Raw genomic sequence first — 21,423 nt, forward strand, 5'->3', positions numbered from 1 at the left:
GGGTAGGATGACCTCAGGTCTCCCCACTGTAAGACAGAGGTAGGGGGAGCGGGGGTAGGATGACCTCAGGTCTCCCCACTGTAAGACAGAGATAGGGGGGGGCGGGGGTAGGATGACCTCAGGTCTCCCCACTGTAAGACAGAGGTAGGGGGAGCGGGGGTAGGATGACCTCAGGTCTCCCCACTGGAAGACAGAGGTAGGGGGAGCGGGGGTAGGATGACCTCAGGTCTCCCCACTGTAAGACAGAGGTAGGGGGAGCGGGGTTAGGATGACCTCAGGTCTCCCCACTGGAAGCCGGAGGTAGGGGGAGCGGGGGTAGGATGACCTCAGGTCTCCCCACTGTAAGACAGAGGTAGGGGGAGCGGGGGTAGGATGACCTCAGGTCTCCCCACTGTAAGACAGAGATAGGGGGGGCGGGGGTAGGATGACCTCAGGTCTCCCCACTGTAAGACAGAGGTAGGGGGAGCGGGGTTAGGATGACCTCAGGTCTCCCCACTGGAAGCCGGAGGTAGGGGGAGCGGGGGTAGGATGACCTCAGGTCTCCCCACTGTAAGACAGAGGTAGGGGGAGCGGGGGTAGGATGACCTCAGGTCTCCCCACTGTAAGACAGAGATAGGGGGGGCGGGGGTAGGATGACCTCAGGTCTCCCCACTGTAAGACAGAGGTAGGGGGAGCGGGGGTAGGATGACCTCAGGTCTCCCCACTGGAAGACAGAGGTAGGGGGAGCAGGGGTAGGATGACCTCAGGTCTCCCCACTGTAAGACAGAGGTAGGGGGAGCGGGGGGATCTATGAAATAGCGCACCTCTAACTTTGTACAGTACTAATGCAATTAGTAAAATCAGTCACACTACGAAATGCTACCAAATAAACCACCATTTATAATACTGTGAATATATAGTTTCACAGACATATTGTTGCATTTTTTCTGGTGTGTGCGAAATTGCGAATAATATAAAACCAGTCTGCACACCACCAAGGTGAATTGGTTTAGTCTTGACTCTTGGTTGACAGTGTTGGGGGATGGGTAATGTATTGATGCTCGAGTGACAAATCAACCCAAATTTGTTTCTATTTGTCTTTGTAACTTATTTTTGTATATATTTTTATATTTGTATAGTTTTAAATGTTATGTTTATTTATTTGTGTCGTTCCAAATGTCAGAATACAAATTACAGTTAGTACAGAATGGTGCTTTTTTGTGGGGGGGGGGGGATTCGCCCAGGGAGGCATACAAGCTAGAACCGCCACTGCACACGCACACACACTAAGATAGAGCGAGAGAGAGAGCATTTGAACCTGTTTCACTCAGCAGAAATCACCACGCACGCTCTATCCCCCACTATTGAACATCACCTTATCAGCGCGAGCCCAGTGGAATGGGACAGAAGTCAACGCTGCGCACTCCAGACCATATACATCCGGTCAGACTAATATGCGACAGCCTATACCTATTGACCAAGCTTTTAACATTTTTCTTTATTCACCATAGGACAACATATTTGAATATATTACTAGGCCTGGGCTACGATTGTGAATTTGACAGACCGCGTTTTGATCCTAAAGGATGGCTGAAGCAGAACTACAGGCGTTTACGTCTATGATGGACGCACTCGTTCAAATCAGCGTAAGTGTGGTGATGATTAATTAGACCTATTTGTTTACCATAAATGTGATGTTGAGACTGGAGACTATTTTGTTATTCTGTAGGCCACCAGACCTAGGCTATAGCAAACATAAATGTGTTAAGGTTACCTGTATTTCAACTGGCCGTTCAGAGAGAAATGCCTCAGCTAAGCTATATATATATAATGTTATTAATATTGCATAATGTTTTTAGTTAAGCTGTGTTTTCAGCACGCCACGTAGGCTAGCCTACATAAGATATAGAGGCCTTCACATCCATTCTGGCATCAACATTTCATCATCCTTCATACATTATTCTTAGGCTATATTTTTCTTCAATGTGAAATGCAATGCTTTTGTTATTAGATTGACTAACATTGAACCAGACATTCATTAATAAGTCTGAGCTATAAATTAGAAATGGGTGGTATTTGGCTCCAACACTTTGGCTTGCCGCCAGCGGCTGGTCAATATTGGCTGGTTATTGACACACCTAGCTAGGAGGTAAAAGGTGAAAGGAGGATTAAATAGATAGCCAATATATATATATTTTGAAGCCTATCGGTCGAATGCGTACCCCAGCATGCACAGACAAAAACAAGTGGTCCGATGATATGATTTGCTATCTCGCAACACGGTGAGCAGGGAACGGATGATGTTTGTCGCCATAGAAACGGGATTCAGGGAGCACCAGCACTCTGCGGCGGTCTTGGCTCTCGCGCCACATAGGTGCAGAAACCCCCCAGAGCGCAGAAAGGAAAGGACCCGCTGACACCGGCTATTCTGGCCGAGCCAGGGATAGAAAAAAACATTGATAGCGGAGAGAGAGAGGTGTAGTCATTCTTATTGAAGCCTAATCGATGTGAATGCAATTTTCCCGGTAGCCAGTAGCCTTGGCCTATCATGAATCCCGTTGATATTTCTACATCCGGCCTAGGGAAGGTGAAGTCGACTAGACCTTGCCCGGTAATATAGCTTATTTTGTGCTTTGAAATCTAATTTAATGTAATTCATTGTTCCCATAAAATGAATATCTTCTCACCATCATGGTGGCTTGTGTTAACTGAACTGAGGAAGGTTAGAATCAAGCAAATAGTCCTACAACAAAGCTATAGATAGAGGGATCTATTACTCCTCTATACTGGGTTTACATCATGCTGTTGACCAGACAGAGCTGGAATGAAGTGATTAGACTCATATTTAAGGAGACTGGCTGTGGCGCCTTAGTCAGCCCTGGCCTGGGTATTTATACACACACACACACCTGCTTTCTCCTTTCATGTGTCCAACATAAATTCTAAACCAGGAATGGTTCAATAATGAAATATGCTGTTTCTCTCTCTCTCTCTCTCTCTCTCTCTCTCTCTCATCTCGTTCTCTCTCTCTCTCATCTCATTCTCTCTCTCTCTCATCTCGTTCTCTCTCTCTCTCTCTCTCTCTCTCATCTCGTTCTCTCTCTCTCTATCTCTCTCTCCCTCTCTCTCATCTCGTTCTCTCTCTCTCTCTATCTCTCTCTCTCTCTCTCTCTATTTCTCTCATCTCGTTCTCTCTCTATCTCTCCCTCTCATCTCGTTCTCTCTCTCTCTCTCTCTCATCTCGTTCTCTCTCTCTCTCTCTCATCTCGTTCTCTCTCTCTCTCCTCTATTTAGAGCACTTAAGTTATTCCTCTGCCTCATTCTCACTCCTGTTTCACTTCCACCTCTTTCCCCTAACACCCTCTCCCCTGCTCACTCACCCTTTATTTGCTTCCCCCCTCCCTGCTCCTCTAACTCCTCTCCCCATCTCTCTTCTATCTCCAACCCCTTATCCCCCCCTCCCTCCTTCTCTCGTCCTCCAGTCTAACATGAAGAGTATGGAGCGGGAGCTGCATTGCCCAGTGTGTACTGAGATGGTGAAGCAGCCCATCATCCTGCCGTGCCAGCACAGTGTGTGTCTGCTGTGTGCTGCTGAGGTGTTAATCCAGAGAGGATACCCTCCCCCAGACCTCCCCCCAGAGCCCAACTCCCCGGCCGCCTCCCCCAACACACGCTCCCCGCGCGGGGCACGCAGACCCCCGCCCAAGACCACCGACCGCCTGGACCGCGTCCTCAGACCAGGTGGGTTACTGTGTGTGTGAATGCTGATATCGATCTCACTTGTGTGCCAGTGCCTGCAGATGAGAGTGACATCATCATCAGATCAGCATCTGACTTTGTTTTACTGGCCAGTGAAGATGGTTCATACCAGACCCATATATATATATACACTACCATTCAAAAGTTTGGGGTCAGCGCCTAAACAAGGACAGCGCCTAAACAAGAAAAACCACACAGCCATTTTCCAAGCAAGGAGAGGCGTCACAAAAACCAGAAATACAGCTAAAATGATTTACTAACCTTTGATGATCTTCATCAGATGACACTCCCAGGACTCAATGTTACACAATACATGTATGTTTTGTTCGATAAAGTTATTATTTATATCCATAAACCCCATTTTACATTGGCGCGTGATGTTCAGAAAATGTATTGCCTCCAAAACATTTTTTACAAAAATACTCATCATAAACGTTGATAAAATTTACAACAGTTATTGAAAGAATTATAGATACACTTCTCCTTAATGCAACCGCTGTGTCAGATTTCAAAATAGCTTTACGGCAAAAGCACATTGTTCCATATTCTGAGTGCAGAGCTCAGCCATCAAAGCAAGATATACAGTTACCCACCAAGTTCTGGAGTCAACTAAACTCAGAAATAGTATTATAAATCTTCACGTACCTTTGCTGATCTTCGTCGGAATGCACTCCCAGGACTCCCACTTCCACAAGAAATGTTCGTTTTGTTCGATAAACTCCATATTTATGTCCAAATACCTCCATTTTGTTCACGCGTTCAGATCACTAATCCAAAGGCATAATGCGTGAGCGCAAAACCCGAGATGAAAAGTCAAATAGTTCCATTTCCGTTCGTAGAAACATGTCAAATGATGTTTACAATCAATCCTTAGGGTCTTTTTAACATAAATCTTTGATAATATTCCAACCGGACAATAGCATATTCATTACAGAGGAAAAAGAAGGAGCGGTGCGCCTGCGTGCCTGCACAGTAAACAACTCGTTGGTCTCAGGCTTGAGACAGCTCTTATTCTCTTCCCAGTAACAGTAGAAGCATGAAACAAGGTTCTATAGACTGTTGACATCTAGTGGAAGCCTTAGGAAGTGCAAAATGACCCCACAGACACTATAGTTTGGAAAGGCAATCAGTTGAAAAACTACAAACCACTTCCTGGTTGGATTTGTTTCTCAGATTTTTGCCTGCCATATGAGTTCTGTTATACTCACAGACATCATTCAAACAGTTTTAGAAACTTCAGAGTGTTTTCCATCCAAATCTACTTCTAATATGCATATCCTACCTTCTGGGCCCGAGTAGCAGGCAGTTTAATTTATTGCATCTTTAATCAGGACAACCGTTTTCAGCTGTAATAACATAATTGCTAAAGGGTTTTCTAATGATCAATTAGCCTTTTAAAGCGATAAACTTGGATTAGCTAACACAACGGGCCATTGGAATACAGGAGTGATGGTTGCTGATAATGGGCCTCTGTACGCCTATGTAGATATTCCATAAAAAAATCTGCCATTTCCAGCTGCAATAGTAATTTACAACATTAACAATGTCTACACTGTATTTCTGATACATTTTATGTTATTTTAATGGACAAAAAATGTGCTTTTCGGCAGTGTATTTACAGTACCAGTCAAATGTTTAGACACAGCTACTCATTCAAGGGTTTTTCTTTATTTTTACTATTTTCTACATTGTAGAATAATAGTGCATACATCAAAACTATGAAATAACACATATGGAATAAAATCTAATTTGATTTGTCACATGTGCCGAATACAACAGGCCTTAGAGTGAAATGCTTACTTTACAAGCCCTTAACCAACAGTGCTTTAAGAAGTTAAGAAAACAAATGAAAATAAGTGTTAAGTAAAAAATAGAAAATAGAAAATAAAAGTAACAAATAATTTAACAGCAGCAGTAAAATAACAAGCAAGGCTATATACAGGGGGTACCGGTACAGAGTCAATGTGCGGGGGCACCGGTTAATTGAGGTAATATGTACAAGTGACTATGCATAGATTATAAATAGAGAGTAGCAGCAGCGTAAAAGAGGGGTCTGGGTTGCCCTTTAATTAGCTGTTCAGGAGTGTTATGGCTTGGGGGTAGAAGCTGTTAATAAGAAGCCTTTTGAACCTAAGACTAGGGTGGCTGGAGTTTTTGACAATTTTTAGGGCCTTCCTCTGACAACGCCTGGTATAGAGGTCCTGGATGGCAGGAAGCTTGGCACCAGTGATGTACTGGGCCATACGCACGACCCTCTGTAGTGCCTTGCGGTCACAGGCTGAGCAGTTGCCATACCAGGCAGTGATGCAACCAGTCAGGATGAATCATGTAGTAAGCAAAAAAGTGTTAAACAAATCAAAAATATATTTTATATTTGAGATTCATCAAAGTACCCACCCTTTGCGTTGATGACAGCTTTGCACACTCTTGGCATTCTCTCAACCAGCTTCACCTGGAATGCTTTCCCAACAGTCTAGAAGGAGTTCCCACATATGCTGAGCACTTGTTGACTGCTTTTCCTTCACTCTGCGGTCCAACTCAGCCCGAACCGTCTCAATTGGGTTGAGGTCAGGTGATTGTGGAGGTCAGGTCATCTGATGCAGCACTCCATCACGCTCCTTCTTGGTCAAATAGCCCTTACACAGCCTGGAGGTGTGTTGGGTCATTGTCCTGTTGAAAAACAAATAATAGTCCCACTAAGTGCAAAACAGATGGGATGGCGTATTGCTGCAGAATGCTGTGGTAGCCATGGTGATTAATAAGTGTGCCTTGAATTCTAAATAAATCACAGACAGTGTCACATGCAAAGCACCATCACACCTCCTCCATGCTTCAAGGTGGGAACCACACATACGGAGATCATCCGTTCACCTACTCTGCGTCTCACAAAGACACGGCGGTTGGTAACAAAAATCCCAAATTTGGACTCATCAGACCAAAGGACAGATTTCCACCGGTCTAATTTCCATTGCTCGTGCTCCTTGGCCCAAGCAAGTCTCTTCTTATTATTGGTGTCCTTTAGTAGGGGTTTCTTTGCAGCAATTTGACCATGAAGGCCTGATTCACACAGTCTCCTCTGAACAGTTGATGTTGAGATGTGTCTGTTACTTGAACTCTGTGAAGCATTTATTTCAGCTGAAATCTGAGGTGCAGTTAACTCTAATGAACTTATCCTCTTTAGCAGAGGTAACTCTGGGTCTTCCTTTCCTGTGGTGGTCTGTCACGATCATCGTAATGATTGGACCAAGGCGCAGCGTGAGTAGCGTTCCACATCTTTATTATAACGTGAAACTTCAGCAAAATACAAAAACAATAAATGAATCGAATGAAACGTGAAGACAGTGAAGTGCAAACAGGCAGCTACACAAAAACAAGATACCACAAAACACAGTGGGGAAATGGCTGCCTAAATATGATCCCCAATCAGAGACAATGCTAAACAGCTGCCTCTGATTGGGAACCATACCAAGCACACTAACATAGAAATAACCAACATAGAACACCCCCAGTCACGCCCTGACCTACTATACCATAGAGAACCAAGGGCTCTCTATGGTCAGGGCGTAACACGGTCCTCATGAGAGCCAGTTTCTTCATAGCCCTTGATGTTTTTTGCGGCTGCACTTGAAAAAACTTTCAAAGTTTTTGAAGTTTTCCAGATTGACTAACCTTCAGGTATTAAAGTAATGATGGACTGTCATTTCTCTTTGCTTATTTGAGCTGTTCTTGCCATAATATAGACTTGGTATTTTACCAAATAGGGCTATCTTCTGAATACCACCTCTACCTTGTCACAACACAACTGATTGGCTCAAACACATTAAGAAGGAAATAAATTCCACACATTAACTTTTAATAAAGCACATCTGTTAATTGAAATGCATTCCAGGTGACTACCTCATGAAGCTGGTTGAGAGAATGCCAAGAGTGTGCAAAGCTGTCATCAAGGCAAAGGGTGGGTACTTTGAAGAATCTCAAATATTAAATATACTGCTCAAAAAAATAAAGGGAACACTTAAACAACACATCCTAGATCTGAATGAAAGAAATAATCTTATTAAATACTTTTTTCTTTACATTGTTGAATGTGCTGACAACAAAATCACACAAAAATAATCAATGGAAATCCAATTTATCAACCCATGGAGGTCTGGATTTGGAGTCACACTCAAAATTAAAGTGGAAAACCACACTACAGGCTGATCCAACTTTGACGTAATGTCCTTAAAACAAGTCAAAATGAGGCTTGGCAGTGTGTGTGGCCTCCACGTGCCTGTATGACCTCCCTACAACGCCTGGGCATGCTCCTGATGAGGTGGCAGATGGTCTCCTGAGGGATCTCTTCCCAGACCTGGACTAAAGCATCCGCCAACTCCTGGACAGTCTGTGGTGCAACGTGGCGTTGGTGGATGGAGCGAGACATGATGTCCCAGATGTGCTCAATTGGATTCAGGTCTGGGGAACGGGCGGGCCAGTCCATTGCATCAATGCCTTCCTCTTGCAGGAACTGCTGACACACTCCAGCCACATGAGGTCCAGGGCCAACCGCACCAGCATATGGTCTCACAAGGGGTCTGAGGATCTCATCTCAGTACCTAATGGCAGTCAGGCTACCTCTGGCGAGCACATGGAGGGCTGTGCGGCCCCCCAAAGAAATGCCACCCCACACCATGACTGACCCACCGCCAAACCGGTCATGCTGGAGGATGTTGCAGGCAGCAGAATGTTCTCCACGGCGTCTCCAGACTCTGTCACGTCTGTCACATGTGCTCAGTGTGAACCTGCTTTCATCTGTGAAGAGCACAGGGCGCCAGTGGCGAATTTGCCAATCTTGGTGTTCTCTGGCAAATGCCAAAAGTCCTGCACGGTGTTGGGCTGTAAGCACAACCCCCACCTGTGGACGTCGGGCCCTCATACCACCCTCATGGAGTCTGTTTCTGACCGTTTGAGCAGACACATGCCCATTTGTGGCCTGCTGGAGGTCATTTTGCAGGGCTCTGGCAGTGCTCCTCCTGCTCCTCCTTGCACAAAGGCTGAGGTAGCGGTCCTGCTGCTGAGTTGTTGCCCTCCTACGGCCTCCTCCACGTCTCCTGATGTACTGGCCTGTCTCCTGGTAATGCCTCCATGCTCTGGACACTACGCTGATAGACAGAGCAAACCTTCTTGCCACAGCTTGCATTGATGTGCCATCCTGGATGAGCTGCACTACCTGAGCCACTTGTGTGGGTTGTAGACTCCGTCTCATGCTACCACTAGAGTGAAAGCACCGCCAGCATTCAAAAGTGACCAAAACATCAGCCAGGAAGCATAGGAACTGAGAAGTGGTCTGTGGTCCCCACCTGCAGAACCACTCCTTTATTGGGGGTGTCTTGCTAATTGCCTATAATTTTCACCTGTTGTCTATTCCATTTGCACAACAGCATGTGAAATGTATTGTCAATCAGTGTTGCTTCCTAAGTGGACAGTTTGATTTCACAGAAGTGTGATTGACTTGGAGTTACATTGTGTTGTTTAAGTGTTCCCTTTATTTTTTTGAGCAGTGTATATTTAGATTTGTTTAACACTTTTTTGGTTACTACATGATTCCATAAGTGTTATTTCATAGTTTTGATGTCTTCACTATTATTCTACATTGTAGAAAATAGGAAAAATAAAGAAAAACCCTTGAATGAGTAGGTGTGTCTAAAAGTTTGACTGGTACTGTATATCAAACAGTTCGGCCAGGTTTTAGAACATCTGCCATGTTAGCGTATTTATTCTCTAAATGTTGATGATGTAACAATATGAGAGCTCCTCCTATAGTTCCCTATGAAATGACCCGCTGTAAACAAACAAAACAGAACGACGAATTTAAAGTAAGTTTTACATTTTTTATTGATTACCATTCTGCATAATGTGCATCCAAGTCTGTACAGTGTTGGTGTGTCTTTGTTGGTTTTGAAAACTATGTGAAATAAAAAACACAATTTGGAAGTGTCAATTATCACTTAGCAATAGCTACAGTTGAAGTTGGAAGTTTACATACACCTTAGCCAAATACATTTAAACTCAGTTTTTAACAGTTCCTGACATTTAATCCTAGTAAAAATTCCCTGTCTTAGGTCAGTTAGGATCACCACTTTATTTTAAGAATGTGAAATTTCAGAATAATAGTAGAGAGAATTATTTATTTCAGCTTTTATTTCTTTCATCACATTCCCAGTGGGTCAGACGTTTACATACACTCAATAGGTATTTGGTAGCATTGCCTTTAAATTGTTTAACTTGGGTCAAACGTTTCGGGTAGCCTTCCAAAAGCTTCCCACAATAACTTGGGTGAATTTTGGCCCATTCCTCCTGACAGAGCTGGTGTAACTGAGTCAGGTTTGTAGACCTCCTTGCTCACACCCGCTTTTTCAGTTCTGCCCACACATTTTCTATGGGATTGAGGTCAGGGCTTTGTGATGGCAACTCCAATACCTTGATTTTGTTGTCCTTAAGCCATTTTGCCACAACTTTGGAAGTATGCTTGAGGTCATTGCTGTTGTTCTGAGATTGATTTGCACTTTTCGCACCAAAGTACGTCCATCTCTAGGAGACAGAACGCGTCTCCTTCCTGAGCGGGAATGGCGGCTGCGTGGTCCCATATTGTTTATACTTGCGTACTATTGTTTGTACAGATGAACGTGGTACCTTCAGGCGTTTGGAAATTGCTCCCAAGGATGAACCAGACTTGTGGAGGTCTACAATTTGTTTTCTGAGGTCTTTGCTGATTTCTTTTGATTTTCCCATGATGTCAAGCAAAGAGGCACTGAGTTTGAAGTTTGGCCTTGAAATACATCCACAGGTACACCTCCAATTGACTCAAATGATGTCAATTAGCCTATCAGAAGCTTCTAAAGCCATGACATAATTTTCGGGAATTTTCCGAGCTGTTTAAAGGCACAGTCAACTTAGTGTATGTAAACTTCTGACCCACTGGAATTGTGATACAGTGAATTATAAGTGAAATAATCTGTTTGTAAACAATTGTTGGAAAAATGACTTGTGTCATGCACAAAGTAGATGTCCTAACCGAGTTGCCAAAACTATAGTTTGTTAACAAGAAATTTGTGGAGTGGTTGAAAAACGAGTTTTAATGACTCCAACCTATGTGTATGTAAACTTCCGACTTCAACTGTATGTATGAGAAAGAGTCGCTCTCAGAATGTTCAACTGCAATGGCCCAACTCTCTATATACACAGAGTATACTAAACATTAGGAACCCCCTTTTGCCCTCAGAACAGCCTTCAATTCAAGGTGTCAAAAGCATTTCACTTGGATGCTGGCCCATGATGACTCCAATGCTTTCCACAGTTGTGTCAAGTTGGCTGGATGTCCTTTGGGTGGTGGACCATTCTTGATACACACAGGAAACTGTTCAGCGTAAAAACCCAGAAACATTGCAGTTCTTGACACAAACTGGTGCGCCTGACACCTACTACCATACCCTGTTCAAACGCACATACATATTTTGTGTTGCTCATGTACCCTCTGGATGGCACATACACAATCCATGTCTCAATTGTCTCAAGGATTACAATCCTTCTTTAACCCGTCTCCTCCCCTTCATCTACACTGATTGAAGTGGATTTAACAAGTGACATCAGAGTGTTTTGTGGGTGTGTGTGTGTGTGTGTGTGTGTGTGTGTGTGTGTGTGTGTGTGTGTGTGTGAGAGTGTGTGTGTGTGTGTGTGTGTGTGTGTGTGTGTGTGTGTGTGTGTGTGTGTGTGTGTGTGTGTGTGTGTGTGTGTGTGTGTGTGTGTGTGTGTGTGTGTGTGTGTGTGTGTGAACTAGCAGGTGTTCTAGGTGTGAAGCAGCAGTTTCTGTCTGTGTCAGCATGTAGTGTGCAGTGCAGTCAGGGGATAGAAAAGTATGTCTCTAGTTCTATCAAACTGTGATGGAACTATCACACTCATACTGATTACATTCTGTCTCCTCTCTCCCTCTCCAAACTTACCCCCCCCCACCTCCCCTCCTCCCCCCACCTCTCAGGTTTTGGGACGTACCCTGGGCGTCGTCGTAGGGACATGTCTCCTGCCCCCATGCTGTTCCCCTGTCCGTCCTGTCACAAAGAGGTGGAGCTGGGGGAGAGAGGACTGACCGATTGCCTCAGGAATCTCACCTTGGAACGCATCGTAGAGAGGTACACACACACACACACACACACACACACACACACACACACACACACAGACAAACAGACACGTAGAGAGAGTTGCTCACTTACATACAGAGGAATGTAGGTTCTGAACCAATCCTGCAGGAAAAAAAGATAAGCACAGAAAGAAGGAAAAGTCAATAGTGCTTTATAAATGGGACAGAAAATCATTGGTTTTGGTACGGGGAGAACCCCCCCCCCCCCTCATCCTGAAGCAGGGCCTAACGAGCTGAGTGTGTGGGAACTGGGAAGCTGAGGTGACTTCATAATTCACATGAACATCAAATGGACTTTCTGAACCACAAGTTGAGGTTCTGAATGCTTCAAGAGACAAACACATAGACATTGTGATTCTCATAAATAGCCTCCTTTCCTTGTTTCCTTTCCTTCATTAGTAGTGATCTGAAAGAGAGGAGGCCTTTGTAGACTACTGAGATTCACATAGAGAAGGGAAGAGAGAGAGGATGGAAGAGATATTTGTGAGAAGTATAGGGAGAGAGTAGGAAAGAATTGGGATGAAAGAGAGAGAGAGAGAGAGAGGGAGAATAGCCATTGTTGTTTGAGACGCAGCAGCAGCAGTTTGAGAGGAGTTTGCAGCAGCTGCTCTCTCTCTCCCCTGGAGGCTGGGTTGTCTCTGTCAGTAAAGCGTGACTGGGCATGTTGAGTCCATAGCTCACTGGAAGTAGAAACAGTGCAGTCTGCAGGAACACAGAACACAGCTGAAGGATCCAGGTCAGGAAGTTGGATAACATTTAAAACAACATACATCTGAAAGCAGAGCAGAAGAGGACAGAACAGAACGTACAGTAGCACATTTAGCTCATTCCCTCTCTCTTTCTCTTTCTCACCTCTCATCCCCCCTTCCTAATTTACCTAACCCACGTCCAATCTCTCTCTCTCTCTCTCTCTCTCTCTCTCTCTCTCTCTCTCTCTCTCTCTTTCCACAGTGATCTTGGACAGTGACATCATTATGGCTTAATGTTGCTCTGTGTTCTCTCACTCTCCTCTTTTTGTATCAACCCCCACCCTCTCCACTGTTTCTCCCCCCTGTCTGCCTCCAGGTACAGACACACAGTGAGCCTGGGCAGTGTGGCTATAATGTGTGGCTTCTGTAAGGCCCCTCAGTCCTTGGAGGCCACTAAGGGCTGTGCTGACTGCAGGTCCAACTTCTGCAACGAGTGTTTCAAGCTCTACCACCCCTGGGGTACGCTCCGCTCCCAGCACGAACACATACTGCCCACCAACAACTTCAGACCCAAGGTATGTGTGTGTGTGTGTGTGTGTGTGTGTGTGTGTGTGTGTGTGTGTGTGTTTACGTAGTATTTGGGGGGTGTATGTAAGGGTTGACTATGTTCATGAAATTGCTGTTTTTGTCCTGTATTTCCCTCTTCTCTGTATCTATAACTATCTCTATAACTTCTTTACCTGTTTCATCTACAGTACCTCTCTCTCTCTCTCTTCACCTGTTTCCTCTACAGTCACTATCTCTATAACTTCTTTACCTGTTTCATCTATAGTACCTCTCTCTCTCTTCACCTGTTTTATCTACAATACCTCTCTCGCTCTCTTTCTATCTTCACCTGTTTCCTTTACAGTACCTCTCACTCTCTCCTTCGCCTGTTTCCTCTACAGTCACTATCTCTATAACTTCTTCATCTGTTTCCTCTACAGTGCCTCTCTTTCTCCTTCACCACCTGTTTCCTCTACAGTACCTCTCTTTCTCCTTCACCACCTGTTTCCTCTACAGTACCTCTCTCTCTCCTTCACCTGTTTCCTCTACAGTTCCTCTCTCTCTCCTTCACCTGTTTCCTCTATAGTACCTCTCTTTCTCCTTCACCACCTGTTTCCTGTGCAGTTCCTCTCTCTCTCCTTCACCTGTTTCCTCTACAGTACCTCTCTCTCTCCACCTGTTTCCTCTACAGTTCCTCTCTCTCTCCTTCACCTGTTTCCTCTACAGTTCCTCTCTCTCTCCACCTGTTTCCTCTACAGTTCCTCTCTCTCTCCTTCACCTGTTTCCTCTATAGTACCTCTCTCTCTCCTTCACCTGTTTCCTCTACAGTACCTCTCTCTCTCCTTCACCTGTTTCCTCTACAGTACCTCTCTCTCTCCTTCACCTGTTTCCTCTACAGTTCCTCTCTCTCTCCTTCACCTGTTTCCTCTACAGTACCTCTCTCTCTCCTTCACCTGTTTCCTCTATAGTACCTCTCTCTCTCCTTCACCTGTTTCCTCTACAGTACCTCTCTCTCTCCTTCACCTGTTTCCTCTATAGTAGCTCTCTCTCTCTCCTTCACGTTTCCTCTACAGTACCTCTCTCTCTCCTTCACCTGTTTCCTCTATAGTACCTCTCTCTCTCCTTCACGTTTCCTCTACAGTACCTCTCTCTCTCCTTCACCTGTTTCCTCTACAGTACCTCTCTCTCTCCTTCACCTGTTTCCTCTATAGTACCTCTCTCTCTCCTTCACCTGTTTCCTCTACAGTACCTCTCTCTCTCCTTCACCTGTTTCCTCTATAGTACCTCTCTCTCTCCTTCACGTTTCATCTACAGTACCTCTCTCTCTCTCTCTTCACCTGTTTCCTCTACAGTCACTATCTCTATAACTTCTTTACCTGTTTCATCTATAGTACCTCTCTCTCTCTTCACCTGTTTTATCTACAATACCTCTCTCGCTCTCTTTCTATCTTCACCTGTTTCCTTTACAGTACCTCTCACTCTCTCCTTCACCTGTTTCCTCTACAGTCACTATCTCTATAACTTCTTCATCTGTTTCCTCTACAGTACCTCTCTTTCTGCTTCACCACCTGTTTCCTCTACAGTACCTCTCTCTCTCCTTCACCTGTTTCCTCTACAGTTCCTCTCTCTCTCCTTCACCTGTTTCCTCTATAGTACCTCTCTTTCTCCTTCACCACCTGTTTCCTCTGCAGTTCCTCTCTCTCTCCTTCACCTGTTTCCTCTACAGTTCCTCTCTCTCTCCTTCACCTGTTTCCTCTACAGTTCCTCTCTCTCTCCTTCACCTGTTTCCTCTATAGTACCTCTCTTTCTCCTTCACCACCTGTTTCCTCTGCAGTTCCTCTCTCTCTCCTTCACCTGTTTCCTCTACAGTACCTCTCTCTCTCCTTCACCTATTTCCTCTACAGTACCTCTCTCTCTCCACCTGTTTCCTCTACAGTTCCTCTCTCTCTCCTTCACCTGTTTCCTCTATAGTACCTCTCTCTCTCCTTCACCTGTTTCCTCTACAGTACCTCTCTCTCTCCTCTACCTGTTTCCTCTACAGTTCCTCTCTCTCTCCCTCACCTGTTTCCTCTACAGTACCTCTCTCTCTCCTACACCTGTTTCCTCTATAGTACCTCTCTCTCTCCTTCACCTGTTTCCTCTACAGTACCTCTCTCTCTCCTTCACCTGTTTCCTCTATAGTACCTCTCTCTCTCCTTCACGTTTCCTCTACAGTACCTCTCTCTCTTCTTCACCTGTTTCCTCTACAGTACCTCTCTCTCTCCTTCACCTGTTTCCTCTACAGTACCTCTCTCTCTCCTTCACGTTTCCTCCACAGTGACTCTCTCTCTCCTTCACGTTTCCTCCACAGTGACTCTCTCTGAGTTTGGTTGGTGACCTCCTTTTCTTCCTCCTCCTGTTATATCTTCATCCTCTCTCCTCCCTGCCCACCCCTGTATCTACACCTCTACTGTACCTGTCTTCCTCCTCCTGTTATATCTTCTTCCTCTCTCCTCCCTGCCCACCCCTGTATCTACACCTCTACTGTACCTGTCTTCCTCCTCCTGTTATATCTTCTTCCTCTCTCCTCCCTGCCCACCCCTGTATCTACACCTCTACTGTACCTGTCTTCCTCCTCCTGTTATATCTTCTTCCTCTCTCCTCCCTGCCCACCCCTGTATCTACACCTCTACTGTACCTGTCTTCCTCCTCTCCCCTCCTCTCCCCCTCCTCCCCTCTCCTCTCCACTCCTCTCCCCTTCCTCCCCTCTCCTATCCCCTCCTCTCCCCCTCCCCCCTTCTCCCCTCCTCTCCCACTCCTCCCCTCTCCCCTCCTCTCCCCTCCTCTCCGCTCTTGCCCTCTCCCCTCCTCTCCCCCTTCCTTCCTCTCCCCTCCTCTCCCCTCCTCCCCTTCTCTCCGCTCCTGCCCTTTCCCTCCTCTCCCCCTCCTCCCCTCTCCCCTCCTCTCCCCCTTCTCCCATCTCCCCTCCTCCCCTCTCCTCTTCCCTCCTCTCCCCTCCTCTCCGCTCCTGCCCTCTCCTTTCCCCTCCTTTCCCACTCCTCCTCTCCTCTCCTCTTCTCCCCTATCCTCGCCTCTCCTCTCCTCTCTCCTTCTCCTCTCCTCCCCTCTCCCCTCCTCTCCTGCCCTCTCCCCTCCTCTCCCCCTCCCCTCTCCCCTCCTCTCCCCCTTCTCCCATCTCCCCTCCTCCCCTCTCCTCTTACCTCCTCTCCCCTCCTCTCCCCCTCCTCCCCTTCTCTCCGCTCCTGCCCTCTCCTCTCTCCTTCTCCTCTCCTCCCCTCTCCCCTCCTCTTCCCCTCCTCCCCTCTCCCCTCCTCTCCCCTCCTCTCCCCTCCTCTCCTCTCCTCTCCTCTCCTCTCTCCTTCTCCTCTCCTCCCCTCTCCCCTCCTCTTCCCCTCCTCCCCTCTCCCCTCCTCTCCCCTCCTCTCCCCTCCTCTCCGCTCCTGCCCTCTCCCCTCCTCTCCCCCTCCTCCCCCCCTTCTCCCATCTCCCCTCCTCCCCTCTCCTCTTCCCTCCTCTCCCCTCCTCTCCCCTTCCTCCCCGCTCCTGCCCTCTCCTTTCCCCTCCTTTCCCTCTCCTCCTCTCCTCTCCTCTCCCCCTCCTCCCCTCTTGCTCTCTCTCCTCTCCCCCGTTCTCCCCTATTAGGTCCTAACATGTCTGGAGCATGAGCAGGAGAGGTTGTTGTGGTACTGTCGCTCCTGCCAGAGGCTGCTGTGTCCGCTCTGTAAGCTCCGCAGAATCCACCACGGCCACAAGGTGGCGCCCATCGCACAGGCCTGCCAGGCACTAAAGGTATCTGTCTGTCTGTCTGTCTGTCTGTCTGTCTGTCTGTCTGTCTGTCTGTCTGTTAAACCATGAAACTACATGTTTGCTTGCTGATATTGTCATCTGTCTCTCTTAACACCTGAGGACAAAATCACCAAGGAGATCAACTACATTCTGGCCAATCAGGACACAGTAAAGGCTCAGATAACTCAGCTGGAGAGTGCCATCACACATATGGAGGTAAACTCTCTCTCCATCCTTTCTGTCTCTCTTTCGTTCCAATCCACTACTTTCCTCCCTCTATCCTTCGATTGCCTCTTTCTCTCCAACACAGTATAACCTTCATGCTCTTCTTTCCCTCCCTCTACCCCCTCCCTTCTCCCCCCCCTCTCTCCCTCTACCACATCCCCTTATACCCCCCTCTCTCTCCCTCTACCCCCCCTTCTCCCCTCTCTCTCTCCCTCCCTCTACCCCCTCCCTTCTCCCCCTCTCTCTCCCTCTACCCCCTCCCTTCTTCCCCCTCTCTCTCCCTCTACCCCCTCCCTTCTCTCCCCTCTCTCCCTCTACCACATCCCCTTATACCCCCCTCTCTCTCCCTCTACCCCCTCCCTTCTCCCCCTCTCTCTCCCTCTACCCCCTCCCTTATACCCCCTCTCAACTCCCTCTCTCTAGTTGAACAGTGTGTTGGCGAGGGAGCAGTTGTCCCAGTCTGTGAGGGAGCTGGGGGCGTCTCTAGCTGAGCGACAGGGTGCGTTGACCCTGGCCCTGGAGGGGGCCCGGCTGAGGAGGGGGGAGGCCCTGTTGGCCCAGGTGTCTGAGAGGAGGGGTCTGCAGGAGCACGGCGGGTTAATGGCCTACACACAGGAGCTGCTCAAAGAGACCGACCAACCCTGCTTCGTACAGGCCGCACGAATCACCCACAACAGGTACGGGTGGTAGATGCAAAACACACATGTGCACCCGTACACACACACTGTGGGTAAATAACAGGTGCAATATCAACGCTTAACACTTACCAGCCCCCCCCCCTCTATTTTCTCTCTCACTCTTTCTCTCTCTTTTTCTCTGCCTCGGACTCTCTCTTTCTCTCTCTCCAGGCTGGTGAAAGCGATAGAGAATGTGCAGTGTTTCTCTCTCTCGGCTGATCCCTCCTTCAGACACTTCCACATGGACGCCTCCAGAGAACTGAAAGTCATCAGCAACATGGAATACATAAGAGGTGTGTGTAAGAGGTTAGATCTGAAAGCTAACTCATCCCATCCACCAATATAACTCCCTTTTCTTCTCTGCCCGGCCCCTGCTACAGCCCCATTGGCTCCTGTGATTGACACTCAGCGGACGCTGGCCTATGACCAGCTGTTCCTGTGCTGGCGACTCCCCCAGGACTCCGCCCCTGCCTGGCACTTCTCCGTCGAGTTCCAGCGGCGAATGGGATTGACCGAGGCAGGCTGGGGAGGAGAGGTCAGGAGTCCCAATGCTCCAGTGGCGTGGCAACGCCTGGAGGAGGTGGGCGGGACTAGTGCTGTGATTGACAGGCTGGAGATGGACAGTGTGTATGTGCTAAGGGTGAAAGGAAGCAATAAGGCAGGGTTTGGAGAGTACAGCGAAGAGGTTTACCTGCACACACCACCCGCACCAGGTGAGATACACACACAGACACCATAATACGCAATTCATGATACAATTATTGTTGGGGAATTGTTTAACAAAGTCAATACCTCTTTTGTCCCAATCCATCCCTTCACCTTCTCAATTCCCTCATCTTCTCATCTTCTCTCTGCATAACCCTCTCCCTCTGTTCTGCAACCCAGCTCCACCCCCCGGCCCTCTCTCCATCCGTCCATCCTCTCTCCATCCGTCCATGCTCTCTCCATCCCTCCGTCCTCTCTCCATCCGTCCATGCTCTCCCCATCCCCCATCCTCTCTCCATCCCTCCGTCCTCTCCCCATCCCCCATCCTCTCTCATCCCCCATCCTCTCTCCATCCCTCCGTCCTCTCCCCATCCCCATCCTCTCTCATCCCTCCATCCTCTCTCTCATCTCTCCATCCTCTCTCTCATCCCTCCGTCCTCTCTCCATCCGTCCATGCTCTCCCCATCCCCCATCCTCTCTCCATCCCTCCATCCTCTCTCCATCCCCCACCCTCTCTCCATCCCTCCGTCCTCTCTCCATCCCCCACCCTCTCTCCATCCCTCCATCCTCTCTCCATCCCTTTATCTCCCTATCTCTCCTTCCTCTTTCACCTTGCTAACCCTCTGTACTTGATTCATCTCAGAAGAATCCTACCATCCCACTCTCTGTCCTTCTCTTACCTCTCTCTCTCTCTCTCTCTCTCTCTCTCTCTCTCTTTATCGACATCTCTCCCTCTCTGTCCTCACACTGTCCATACTGTATAAACACTCCCCTGTCTCCTGTGTTATTAAGTGTTCATGCGGCTTACTAAAGGAGATTCATTTATTAATTTCTCAAAAACTGATCAGTGATCAGCAGTCGTACCTGTATTGGGCTACGTTTCTCTCCCTCTTTAGACCTCTCTCTCTCGTTCTCTCTCTCTCTCTTATTTCCTGCTCTCCTCATTCCCTCTTTCCTATCCTCTCTTTCCTGGGGTGTATTTATTCCTCCAGAAGACATCAGTTTCCTGTAGATGTAAGCAGCTCTGCTCCTCTGCTCCTCTCCCTGATGCTATATCTAACCCTTCCCCTTCCTCCCCCTCTCTCTCTCCCTCCTCCTCCTCTCACTGTCCCTCCTCTCCCTGATGCTATATCTAACCCTTCCCCTTCCTCCCCCTCTCCTCCTCCCTCCTCCTCCTCTCACTGTCCCTCCTCTCCCTGATGCTATATCTAACCCTTCCCCTTCCTCCCCTCTCCTTCTCCCTCCTCCTCCTCTCACTGTCCCTCCTCTCCCTGATGCTATATCTAACCCTTCCCCTTCCTCCCCCTCTCCTCCTCCCTCCTCCTCCTCTCACTGTCCCTCCTCTCCCTGATGCTATATCTAACCCTTCCCCTTCCTCCCCCTCTCCTCCTCCCTCCTCCTCCTCTCACTGTCCCTCCTCTCCCTGATGCTATATCTAACCCTTCCCCTTCCTCCCCTCTCCTTTTCCCTCCTCCTCCTCTCACTGTCCCTCCTCTCCCTGATGCTATATCTAACCCTTCCCCTTCCTCCCCCTCTCCTTCTCCCTCCTCCTCCTCTCACTGTCCCTCCTCTCCCTGATGCTATATCTAATCCTTCCCCTTCCTCCCCCTCCTCCCTCCTCCTCCTCTCACTGTCCCTCCTCTCCCTGATGCTATATCTAACCCTTCCCCTTCCTCCCCCTCTCCTTCTCCCTCCTCCTCCTCTCACTGTCCCTCCTCTCCCTGATGCTATATCTAACCCTTCCCTTTCCTCCCCCTCTCCTCCTCCCTCCTCCTCCTCTCACTGTCCCTCCTCTCCCTGATGCTATATCTAACCCTTCCCCTTCCTCCCCCTCCTCCCTCCTCCTCCTCTCACTGTCCCTCCTCTCACTGATGCTATATCTAACCCTTCCCCTTCCTCCCCCTCTCCTCCTCCCTCCTCCTCCTCTCACTGTCCCTCCTCTCCCTGATGCTATATCTAACCCTTCCCCTTCCTCCCCCTCTCCTTCTCCCTCCTCCTCCTCTCACTGTCCCTCCTCTCCCTGATGCTATATCTAACCCTTCCCCTTCCTCCCCTCTCCTTCTCCCTCCTCCTCCTCTCACTGTCCCTCCTCTCCCTGATGCTATATCTAACCCTTCCCCTTCCTCCCCCTCTCCTTCTCCCTCCTCCTCCTCTCACTGTCCCTCCTCTCCCTGATGCTATATCTAACCCTTCCCCTTCCTCCCCCTCTCCTTCTCCCTCCTCCTCCTCTCACTGTCCCTCCTCTCCCTGATGCTATATCTAACCCTTCCCCTTCCTCCCCCTCCTCCCTCCTCCTCCTCTCACTGTCCCTCCTCTCACTGATGCTATATCTAACCCTTCCCCTTCCTCCCCCTCTCCTCCTCCCTCCTCCTCCTCTCACTGTCCCTCCTCTCCCTGATGCTATATCTAACCCTTCCCCTTCCTCCCCCTCTCCTTCTCCCTCCTCCTCCTCTCACTGTCCCTCCTCTCCCTGATGCTATATCTAACCCTTCCCCTTCCTCCCCCTCCTCCCTCCTCCTCCTCTCACTGTCTCTCCTCTCCCTGATGCTATATCTAACCCTTCCCCTTCCTCCCCCTCTCCTTTTCCCCCTCCTCCTCTCACTGTCCCTCCTCTCCCTGATGCTATATCTAACCCTTCCCCTTCCTCCCCCTCTCCTCCTCCCTCCTCCTCCTCTCACTGTCCCTCCTCTCCCTGATGCTATATCTAACCCTTCCCCTTCCTCCCCCTCTCCTTCTCCCTCCTCCTCCTCTCACTGTCCCTCCTCTCCCTGATGCTATATCTAACCCTTCCCCTTCCTCCCCCTCCTCCCTCCTCCTCCTCTCACTGTCCCTCCTCTCCCTGATGCTATATCTACCCTTCCCCTTCCTCCCCCTCTCCTTC

At 48.2% G+C, this 21,423-nt stretch overlaps 1 protein-coding gene across 1 annotated transcript in view; it reads left to right on the top strand.

Annotated features, from left to right (window-relative positions):
- Positions 1 to 1,294: 1,294 nt before the first annotated feature.
- trim46a (tripartite motif containing 46a) overlaps positions 1,295 to 21,423 on the top strand; it is a gene marked incomplete in the record, with an annotated part of 23,842 nt that continues 3,713 nt past the window's right edge. Inside the window, 9 exon segments of the mRNA XM_029737259.1 lie at positions 1,295 to 1,625; positions 3,462 to 3,720; positions 11,753 to 11,903; positions 12,980 to 13,178; positions 16,792 to 16,938; positions 17,056 to 17,151; positions 17,584 to 17,837; positions 18,009 to 18,130; positions 18,218 to 18,550. Coding sequence (XP_029593119.1) covers positions 1,566 to 1,625; positions 3,462 to 3,720; positions 11,753 to 11,903; positions 12,980 to 13,178; positions 16,792 to 16,938; positions 17,056 to 17,151; positions 17,584 to 17,837; positions 18,009 to 18,130; positions 18,218 to 18,550 — 1,621 coding nt within the window.

The sequence above is a fragment of the Salmo trutta genome, chromosome 37 (assembly GCF_901001165.1).
Source record: "Salmo trutta chromosome 37, fSalTru1.1, whole genome shotgun sequence".
NCBI lineage: Eukaryota > Metazoa > Chordata > Actinopteri > Salmoniformes > Salmonidae > Salmo > Salmo trutta.